The sequence below is a fragment of the Parasteatoda tepidariorum genome, chromosome 11 (genome assembly GCF_982258835.1).
Source record: "Parasteatoda tepidariorum strain Cologne lab strain chromosome 11, Ptep-v5.0, whole genome shotgun sequence".
Taxonomy (NCBI): Eukaryota; Metazoa; Arthropoda; class Arachnida; order Araneae; family Theridiidae; genus Parasteatoda; species Parasteatoda tepidariorum.
Window position 1 is genome coordinate 39,697,957 of NC_141765.1, and position 12,148 is coordinate 39,710,104.

The following is a 12,148-nucleotide window of genomic DNA, read 5'->3' on the forward strand; positions in this document are numbered from 1 at the left end:
ATTTCCCCACCCTCAACTTAAATGATCTCTTTACACTTATTTTCTTTCACAAATAAGGAGGAAATGAATTTTTCTCCTCCACCTACCCACCTTAATGAATGACGGGAATTTTCCTTTCTTGCTTGAATCATTCTAGTTAAAAATGGCGGATTATTATTTTCATGTCAATTTTTTTTCGTTTTCTATATTTTAAGCTATAATATTTTTTTTCTAATATTTCATATTTTATTGATTAGATATTCTAATACTAAAACATCATTCCCCTTAAAAATAATGTTTATTTATTTTTTGCTTCTTAGATTTAGATCATTTTAAGCATTGTTCCAGAAAAACATGAATTTCCCCTTCCTGCTTGAATCGTTCTAGTTCAAAATGGCAGATTAATATTTTAAAACTGTTAAATTTTTTTCGTTTTCCATATTTTCAGCAATAATATTTTTTTTCTAATATTTTATATTCTAAAACATTATTCCTCTTAAAAATAATGTTTATTCATTTTTTGCTTCTTAGATTCAGATCGTTTATTAAATCATTTTAAGCTATGTTTACCTCAAAAAATTTTCAGTCTTGGCCTTTTTTCCAACTTGCACCAACTTTAGCCTGAGTTCAAGCTTGGAAAAAGCAGCTTTTTCGTCCCTCAGTGAAATAGATATACCACAAAAACAAATTGAAAGAAATGTTATATTCCACAAGATTAAATTGTTAAGATAAGGCATTCCTAATTCCTCATAAATCTATCACTCCTTATCTCCCCAGACGAGTGGTCCTCTTGGCATTCAAACCCCCTTCCTCTAGCATCCACCATGTGAAAGGGGGCGACCACAAACGATTTGTTGCTTACAAATTATCAATTTGTAATTGTGGGATATCTATTTCACTGAGGAAAGCAAAAGCAGCCTGTCCTCAGCCTTATAGCTTATTACTTTAAATGAGGCTCACAACATTGATTACATAGTAGTAACATTTATTTTTAAGACTCGAGTAATCTATTCCTATAGAAATGTTGCCTTTCTTAAATGTACAGAAACCCCAGAGAATTTTCAATTAAACCAGAAGCTAGAAAAATCCAGAAGTCTAATGAAAAAAACCAGTAGAGTTGGCAACTCAGAAAATAAAAATGTATAAAATCGTTTTGTTAATTGTAGTGATGAAAATTTATTTTCTTTAAATTAAATAACCAAAGGGTGCTTTTCCCCTAATACAAGAATATGTGTCCTTTATATATGTTGACAATGCCTGTAGATAGCACCTTCGTTTTTACATTAGTCACAAAAGATGTAAGAAAACAAAAATAATTTACTATATAACAATTTTGTTCTTCTGACCAAGTTAGATAAACAGTAATAGAAAAGTGCTATTTCACCATCAGATAAAAAAAGGTTAGGAAAACTTTCCACCTTTCGAAACATAATAATTAAATATATGAATCTAAAATTTATTAGATCAAATTTTAGTGTCTTTTAGATATCCCTTTTTTAGCCAGTATGTAAAACATGCCATATTTAAAATAAACACATCACAAAGTCTGAATGAATTTAGATACTTTCATAATCTTTATTATTATTTTTCATTAGAAAGTCAGTATTTCACTTTCAAAAAATTAATAAAATATGATTATAATGACAATGAGCTAATTGTTATAAGCTTTAATTTCACAGTTAAAGATCAGATAAATAAGACAAATATTTAGAAGGTATTTTTTACTGAATGAAAAAACAAACATTTTATAAAATTGTTTTCAAATATGATACAACAATAATAACGTGTCATAAATAAAGAAATAGTTCTGATTCCATCACATAAAAAGGAAATCATCAAAGAAAAAATATAAGAGATTAAAAATTATTACTAAAATTTACTTTACTGAATATGGTTGATACAATGAAGGAAAATTAAAGAAGTTAACTCTCCAAAGATTTAAAAAAAAAAAAACTAATTTTCCAACAACAAATAAAAGAAGAGTAAGACAACTGTAAACAGGATAATAAAAAAATAAAATAAGAATTTCCAAAAATAAAGAAACTAATTTAAAAAACCAGTAAAAGTATGAAATTGATCCCTTTTAGCATAAATCAATAACAGTTTCAAATTATGAACTTGAACTTCTCTTAACTGTAAAATTTTTTATGTATATGACAAAATATTTTTCACTTGTAGAAATGTTATAAAAAGTTGTGGTTAATTTACTACACTTCTAACGCATCAGTTTTTAAGAACACAAATTTTTGACAACTGGATATCACAATTTAATAAACAATATTATACACATCAACATTTAAAAACTAATTAGATTTCAGTAAGGCAACCAGAGTACTTAAGGCACTGAATGAAAACCAGTTAATAATATACAGTGTTATATAGCAATCAACAATTTAATATTTACAGAACTTTTTTTTTATCTATATTTGTTTATTAAAACAATTTTTTTAAGATCTAAAAAATTTTATTTGACTTACGACGTTGATAATCAATGTATAAATAAATATTGTATTAAATAAAATCTGGATTTGCATGAGCTTTTAAGTGGAAATTTTTGTTTCATTTAACCAAAAAATAATTATCTTTATAGAGGTATCTGCAATTTATGGGGATTTGAAATTAGGCAACTGCTATTTACAGGGAACTGAAATTTAGAAATTAGTGAACTGAAAGAATGTGATTGGTAAAAAATCTCTTCCAGCACCAAGTTTCTCTAGTACTGGCGGAAAGTTTTTTTTTTAACCCATTTTAAGGAGAATTTTCTAAACTATAAACTTAATTTACAGTCAAAATAAGCACCAGAATAATTTTAGTTTTATCAAAGTTGCAAATGTAGAGTTTAATGGCACACAAACAGGATAGTTATACTCACAGCAAAACCTACCATTATACATACTTAAGATAACAAAACTAGAAACTATGTCAAATGAAGAAACAAACAAAATGAAAGAGAGAGCACTAGGACATTAAAGAGTCCTGGAAAACATTGGACTGAAGAAGATGAAGTACCATAACATTTTTTGTATATAGAATATTATAGTATATATTAGTTATTTGTCATCATGCCCTACAATGTTAAAACTAATTTGTAATGTGTGCATGGGAAGATGTATTCTTCAATTGCAATTAAGCATTCTAAACTTAATGTTACAATATTTCTATATAAACATAGAAAAAAAATTTCACAATAGTTTTTGGGGAATTTTTTTTTCTTTTTTTGCTAAATGTAAAATAAAAAACACTACATATTAAAAGAGGTTTTCCCCAAATCTCATAGTAGGATTTTTCGACTGCTTGTGTTACATAAGTAGGGTTGCAAGCTTTTACATGAATTTTACTTCCAAAATCAGCTATTTTTTGGAAATGCTAGAATTTGCAGGAAAATTATTTGAAATTTTTATTCAATTTACTGCTTAAATTTTAATGGCAGTTAATACTTTTAATAGTAGTAATAATTTACAATGAACAATAGATTCAATATTCAAGAGTATAATAGATAAAACATTTAGGAGAATAAATCAAAAGGAAAATGACAAGAAAATAGTTCAGAAATAATCCAAAAGCTTTTTATACCTAGCATGACAAATTGATAAGGATACCATACCTCCCTAAGTGCAATAAGAATAGAAAAGGGGAAAAAAAGGGTTTGTACACATTATTGAAAAATTTGCAGAAATTAGGATGTAAGAATATGTTAGACATGCTATGTTAGTGATTCCTTTGAGTTGAAAAACAAGTGGATATACTGGCGCAATAATATTTTATGGTTTTTTTATTGATTAGATTGATAATATGAAACTGCTTTCAACAAAAACTTTATCATATTTTTAAATATTTATTGTTATCATATTTTACAGTTTATCATATTTTTAAAGTCTAATTCCATTTTATTTCAAACATTGTTGATGTAAGTTTGAGAGTTAAAAATATGAGCTGTACGAGTAAAAAGCAATTGCTTTTGAACAATGAAAACAGTTCAAAACAAGAACTTTAAAAGTTAGAAAAAACTTTTAATGTGCAGAAATTGCAATGCTGTAGAAAATTTCTCACAGAAAGATATCTGTGATAAATAAAAGTAAGATTCATCAGAACGAAATTTCAGAGCAATTCAGATAAAATTTTCTATAAGAAAGTTATAATTTATTTTAAAATAAGAACTGGTGGAAAGATGAACAACATAAACTTTCTGAAGAATCTTATCTAAGAGATAAACAATGTTTGAGATGTGAAGCGCTACATGAATAGTCTGGAAAATCTCATCTAAAGGATCAGCAGTATTTGGGAAGTAAAACAAATACGAAACCAAATATAGCAGAGAAAAAGCAATAAAAAGAGGTTGAACAATAATATCCAAAACCTAGTTGGAATGGAAGAGGAAGGAATAACAGTTCTGTCTCATAAAGATAACTTAAAGAGTTACAAAGAGCCTGAGCAGTCCCAAGCGGAGAGTCTAAAAAATCTTAGATAATAAAGAGTTAACATTTAAGAGGATGCTGCTTGAGCAATTCAATTAATAAGAGAAATAACATTTAAAAACAGCATAGCAAAGTTGAGCATTTAATGGGTGGAATAAACAATGTAAAATAAATGGAGTTAATTTCTGCTGAATAACCCTCTGAAGATTTCGGTTCATCATTTTAACTGTGACTTGCATAAAATTCCTTGTTATCAACAGCATTTAAAAGCTCCAATTCACAAGAGGATGGTACTATTATGACCCAAATATTAAACATTAGAAGCACAAATGCTATTGATAACAAATCTTTTAAAACTTCCATAAATTACTTTACAACAATATAACTCATAGAATAATTTGGGAGATAAAAAGTCAATACATAATTTGTTTAAATATATTTTAATGTATAAGACTAAGCAAGTGGTAATCTTTTAAATTAAAAAAGTTTTTAAGTTACGTGATTGGTGCTGATTTATAGGACATAAACAGCATTTAATGGATAAAGAAGATAGAATCACTAAGCATTTTCTAAACTTCTTCTATGAGAATTGCAAAAAATCATATTTGTCATACTAATACATAATAAACAAATATAGATAATAAATGTACAAATCTTGAACAAAAAGTTATCAATTAATAAAAAGGTGGGATTACTTCCTTGAATAGAAATTTTGGCTACAGACCTAAATATTCCACACATTAAGTCTTTAAGTATATTAGCCTCTCTTTATTGTAAGAAACAAGATTTTTCAACAGCGCAAACCAAAGTTAGTATGCTAACTTTGCTAAGCTATGCTTATTTTAAAAAAGTTATGCTTATTAAGTTATGCTTTATAAAAGTTATGCACAAAGCTATGCTTATTTCAAAAGAATAAATACATCAAAAAATTTTAAATAAAGGTTATTTTGATTTTAATAAATAAATATCTCTACAATTTAGGAATTTTACTATTATAAGGTTACATTGGAAAAAAATTATAAAAATAAAACAATGCAATAAAATGTAATGGCCAAAGAAATAATATAAAAATACAAATTAGTTATTATCCCTTAATTTCTATTCATCAAATATTGTCTTTAAAATATATTACTATAAAAGATAGTAATTACTGTGAGCTAAACTGCATTCATTAACAAATCCCACTAAAATGCTACTATATTAATGAAAGACCACTGTAGTATTAAAAAATACAATAAAAGGACTATATTGTATTTATTTAAAGTGTTATTCTTTTTATTATTTAAATTTTGAATGTAGAAAGATAAAATGTAATTTAAAGCTTGTACTATTAATGTTATAGTTTTAATGTTAGACATGATTTAAAAAGCTATTACATTAATTTAAAAAGATAGGACATTAATTTAAAAGGATAAGACATTAATTTAAAAGGTTTTAAATTTTTATCCAAATATTAGTTCATTTTATAACTTATTAGATACCATTAATAATCATGGTAATAAATTGGAAAAATTTTTAAATCATGTTTATAAAGGTAAAGAAATTATAATTTATTAAAATCTCAAAGCCTTGCACAAATTATTATTTTATTAGTCAGCTGTATATAAATATAGGGTACAATAAACTTATTGAAAAACCAACATTATTTTTATGTTTTATTTAATTTTATAGGAATATTATCCTATAATATCTTATCATTAGCCATTTAAAAAGTTCAATCTATTTAAACTATACTCAGACATATTCTTTGATAAATGTATCACTACTCAGTTCATTCTTTCTCAATATTTATCACAGGGCAAATAATATGTATGATAGCATTTATGCAATAATAGAACAATTATTTTTGTTAGAAAACAATAAGAGTGAAATAATAAAGTTTTCAGGATATCACAACGAATTAGAAAATTAATGTATCTTGGAAAATATATGGTAAGCTTGAAAAGACATTTATTTTATAATGTTTAATGGCATCTTTCAACAATATTGTCAAAGTTGTTCATGCTATATAAAAAGAAGAAATCAGACCAATAAATTAGAAACCTATAAGATTTTATATTAAATGCTCACTAACAGCAAACTATGCAAAAAATGTTTATGTTGGTTACACCGCATCAGAATGTTAGTATAAGTAAAATGAGCAGACTCATTTAACGGTAAACACAGCAGAATGAAAAAATGACAGATCTTTCGCCATTTGAAAAAGGGTTAAATTTCGTATCAAAGGTTTTCAAAAGTTGGAAACAGAAACCACAGTCCTCATCTAGAAGACATAATTATGGTTCAAACACAATTTACCAAAACCCTGATCAGCGTCGCCTCCAATGAATTGTGCAACAGGGGAAAAAAAGAGACCCCATTTTGCTTCAGCTAATAAAAAATTTCAACCAAAGTTCTTCTCAACTGATCTCGATGCAAACTATACCTAAAGGATCACTGAGAATAAGAATATGTGGTCAGATGCCTATGAGGATACTTCTCATTTCTGTCCAAAAGGCTAGAATTCTATTGCCATTGTGTCAAGTAAGACAACACTGTAACTAGAAATGGGTAATGTGGACGGATAAAAAACGCAACACCTTGCTTTGCTTTGATGAAAGATGAAGCCATTAACCCATCTTTTTTAGTTTGCACTGTTCAAAGCTCTGGTGAGAGTATCATGATGCGGGACATGTTCTGCTGTTATAGAAGTGATTCCCTGTTGTTTATCGAGAGTAAATAAATAGCTGTGCAATATCTGGACATAGTAGCAGATTAGATTCATTCTGTAATGTTATATTTTAATCTGAAGGTGGCACATACATCATGGGCAATATGCCCCAACAGAATCATGGGTGACTCACGTCAGAAGCGTTCAAAAAAAGTTCATTCAATATCAATTGAGCTTCCAACACCTTTCCTGGCCACCGCAAAGCCTGGAACATAACTAACTTAATAGAAAATGTTTGGGACATTTGGCCAGGTACATTTGACAGCAATTTTCTCTTCCATCTCATTTACAGGATACAAAAGTCTGTAAATGCTGAATCAACCTGGACATAATGCCTTCCAGATGCTGGTAGAATCGATGCCCTCTTTGATACGAACTGTTATCAGTGTAAAAGGGGATAAAATATTAATCTAAGATTTCTAATTTATTGGCCAATATGTGTAATAGCTAAAGCTTTTTTTTTTATTCTTCTTGGCTAAATTGTATCATTACTGATGAATTTTTTAAAAGAATCTCCTGATGATTCAGTAATTTTAATTGAAAATTAATAATAATAAAAAAAGATAAGGAGTAAGTATAAAATAGTTTTAAGTACTCAAATTACACATTAAACATTTCTCCCATAACATTCAATCTGGAAAGAAAGGGTTGAATAGGACACTTAAGAATTTCATAATTATAAAAATTCTCATTATGAATTTGCTGCAGCACTTTTGCTTCCTCCTCATCTTCCTGTAGACAGTTATCATTATCTATTGAAGTCACATTAGAATTTTGAAGTATTGTTTTGTTAAAAACATTAGTATCAAAGAAATTGCCATTAATTTCATATGACTGATTTTCCAATGGAGCCAAAGAAGAGTTGTTTTTAAGCTGCAATTGTTCATAAGTACTGTTAGAAATTCCACTTTCTTCTGAAAAAGAGTTCAGAACTCCATTATTTTTGACAAATATATTAGCTGAATTAATATTAACTAAAATTGTTTCACTTAGACCTGAATTGATGTTTGACAAACTATTATATTTATTTTTAGTTGTTGAATTTCGTTTATAAAAAGACAATAATAATTTCTTATAATTTTCAAAGGTGAAACTAGCTGAAAACATAGTATTATAGCTGGAATTTTCAATAGTTTCATTCCAAACATCACTAAAAAAAGAAAAACTGACAGAAGGTTCCTTTTTGTTCATAGAATAATTATTTGGCACAATTCTAGTCGCTGTAACATTTACTTCAGCAAGATTAATAGACTTGGAATTTGCTTGCCTAGGGTTTTGTTTTCGATTTCCTTTAAAAACTTTGAAAAACTCTTCATTATCTTTAATTTCAAGAAGTGAATGTAAATCCAAATTTTTTTGAAATTCATACAAAAGTAGTTCATGATCTTGATGTTTAGCACTACAACAATAGACAGCACCAATATCAATGGGATGAGCCTCAGTATTAAATACATATCCTCCACCACCTATCAAGCAATTCCCTCCCGACATCTGTATGAGCTCTCCACATGATCCATTATTGTGAATGAAATTGTCAGGATCAAATAAAAGATACAAATATTTAGTTGTTTCAGCAAGAAAAAAAGATTCCATTCTATCTTCTGTTTTATGGTCAAGTACATTTTTAATCTGAAAAAAAAATAGAGCTAACTGTAAAAGAGCAAAAGAAAGAATTCCAGAAAGTAAAAAGATATTTTACAGCAGACAATTATGCAATGCCATTTTAGAATTTTTCTTTTAGTTTAAAAATTATACAATTTAATTCTTTCCCTGTTTCAATCCAAAAAAAATCATAAATAATTAGCTTTTTATAGGAAAACCAAAAATTAATTTTAATTTACTTTTTATGTTATTATCACATACAAAAAAAATGTGCAGGTGATAAGTTAAAGAAATCAGGTATAGTAAAAAAAATGACTATTTGGAGTTCAACCAATACAAAAGCTCAAATAACGAAAATTTTGAAAAGTTCATAAAAAAATTAAACAAATATTAAAAATATTATTTATATTTATAGAAAAGATCAATTGGAAAATTAAAAAATCTACCATAAACAGGGTATCTGCTACATTTAAGATTTTCACATTCATGACTTACCAAGACTGATTCCAATAATTTTTCATGACTTAACGACGTTACTATTTTCTCAGACAAAAACACAACAATATATTTAAAAAAGCTGTATAATAACATTAATTGAAATGATAGGTATAACCAAAAGGTATTCTGCATTGTTAAAATAATAGATTTTAAATTTAAAAAACAGACTAAAGAAAGAGTAGAAGCAATAAAATAGCTGGAAAAAAATACAAAAGCAAATCTTTTTTTTCTTCTTTTTTTCCGTAGAATTATATTCTAAAGATACTTTACTTGTTCATCAGAAAGGAAAGAATTACTCCTGATTTTCCTGTTCTCATTTCAGAATATAAAAAAATTTGCCAATGACTGACTTGCTTCAGCTAGAATTTTAAATTGGTAAAAAAAAAAAATTATAAAAATAACAAAAATTCTGAAATCACAGAAGTTTAAAAGACAATTCGCTCCAGAAATTATATTTTTTACACCATAATTTTTAAAGAACATTTTTTATTTTAATAAAATATGACTGTGAGTGGGGATTTTGTTACAAATTCAGATATTCGGAACACCATGAAATTGTGAGGGGGGGATTCCATTTCAAAAATTAGATTTTTTGGCGACCTAAATCCATGACTTTCCCTGATTTGTTTAAAAAATAGTTAAAATCGTGACATTTCATGACAAATTTTGATCAATACCAAAATTCATGACTTTCCAAGATTTTTCATGACTTAGCAGATACCCTGCATAAAATAGCGATCAATCATTGATTAATAACTTCTTTTAAGCTGTCAAATATAAACAAGTATTTAGAATGAAAAGAGTGATAAGCCCCTTCCCCTCCCTTATTGCTTGAACAAGACTCCACAAGTTCAAATGTATAGCTGTGTTAAGGTCAGATTTCAACAGAAAATGAAACTTCTCTAACCTCTGTATGAAAAGAGATAAAGAATAAAAGGTTATAAAAAAAATATTTACCAATGTTGATATGTTGATATTTAAAAATTCCCTTCTTTTAAATAATTGTAAATCTTATCAAGATGAAGTATTTTGATTTGCAAGGTAAAAATATGAGTTTTTTTTTTATCCTTTTCAAATTATAATTTTCAGTTCTTAAAATTAACTATCAATGAAGAAAAATAAATGAATAAATAACAAGCTGTACCCTAAATGATAGTTAGTAAAATATTGAAAATGAATGTATCAAAATGATATGATAAAATTAATTGAAAGTTTTTATATAAGACATAAAAACTAATAATTATATCAAATAAAATATTTAGAAACAGATACTTATATCCTGTTAACAGTTAATAACAATAGACATTAAAAAGCATACTGTAGCATAACCACATTCTGTTTTTGCACTATGTTCAATAGATTCTAATATATCAACACCAATTTCAAGTAGATGATGGTCCTTAGTAGCATAGTAAAGGTACATAACACTCTCCACAAGTTCTAAAATTAGTAAAAAATATAAATAAATATAAAATGAAAATTCACAAACTAAGGGTGAATAAAAATAAGTATTGTTTATTTCATATCAAATAGCTAACAACTAGCTCACAAAATAAATTTTTGGATAGCAAAATTACAAGAATAATGTTTAAAAAAATGATCTAGCTCACAGAGTCAACTGTTAAAAGAATTTCATATTTTCTAAAAGGCAATTCTTACATCAAAAGGTGAAAAACATAAAAAGTAGATATAACATCTTTAACAATAGAAACAGTGGCTTTTGGCAGAAGTGAGGAAAAGAGAATTTTATAAATTTTCAACATGTTAGCAATTCATATATGCTGAACTTGCTCTGATGACAACTAGAAAGATAAAGTCACAGTGATTTATATGCTGCATCTGGGTCTCTTTATTTCTGCCTTAACTCACCATTATCTGTGCTAAAAATATTGTTTTAACTCTTTTTAAAGTTTTTTACTTACATAACTTAAGTAGTTATGGTTGCACAAATTACAAGGATTAATGTTTTTAATCTTTTACAAATGAACAAATTTCAGATTTTAACACATAACAACGTAAACTTCTAACTTTCCTATCATTCTTTTATTAAAAAAAATTGAAATAATCTTATTACAGCACAGAAATATCTAAAAAAAAAATTCCGTATTCCTATACAAAAAAAAGATAAACCAATAAAATATGTCATTCAAATTGAAAACCAAATAGCAATAAGCCTTATAAATATTGTTATGCAGACTTGTTGAACTTTTTCTAAAACTTGGACATTACTTCTTGACGGAAATAAATAAATAAATAAAATGTTCCATTAGGTAAAAAATGAATAAAACAATTATCCAGACAAAAGCACAAGCAACTCATAACAAACATAAGTACTTAATTATATAAGTATAAGTGAAACAAGTAATAAGCGTACTTCATGAAAAAATATTCTAAACTTTAGCTGTTAATGTAAGAGGTATATGCATTAAACGTTAATTGTGGCCAATTCTGCTTTTAGAAACTTATGATTTGCATAAATGAGAAATGGATATTTTTTTTAACACAAGAAAAACAGCAATTGTTTTTTTTTTTTTTTTTTTTTGCTCTGTAGTTCAAAAAATAACTTACTGAAAGAGTGGAATGTTTTCGACTTTTCATAATTTGATTCAATTTAAGTGCTTATTTAATCATTTATGTGTTAGCCTTATAAAAACGTATGTATAGAACCTTATACCTAAAATGACAAGAGGGGCAAAGGTTGGCTTATTCGGTATTTTAGTAAGTATCCTTTAACATAAACAAAAGTCTACCATATTAATAAAATTAAAACAATAAATAGTTAAATAAAGAACAATAAAATTAACAAGACAATTCTAAAATTCGAGGAAATATTAGATATCTAGAAAAAACAAAATCCATACACAAAAATGAAGATTATAAGCAAATTCTGTCAGAGATGCTCATCAGCACAATGATTTTCCAAATGGATTGTGGTCATTGATAA

At 26.8% G+C, this 12,148-nt stretch overlaps 1 protein-coding gene across 1 annotated transcript in view; it reads right to left on the reverse strand.

Annotated features, from left to right (window-relative positions):
• Window positions 1-5,666: 5,666 nt before the first annotated feature.
• Window positions 5,667-12,148, reverse strand: part of LOC107456646 (ER degradation-enhancing alpha-mannosidase-like protein 2) — a 42,883-nt gene continuing 36,401 nt past the window's right edge. The window contains exons 8-9 of the mRNA XM_016074557.5: window positions 10,523-10,644; window positions 5,667-8,733 (exon numbers count right to left, since the gene is read on the reverse strand). Coding sequence (XP_015930043.1) covers window positions 7,705-8,733; window positions 10,523-10,644 — 1,151 coding nt within the window. The 3' untranslated portion in view covers window positions 5,667-7,704. The remainder of the gene's footprint in view (window positions 8,734-10,522; window positions 10,645-12,148) is intronic.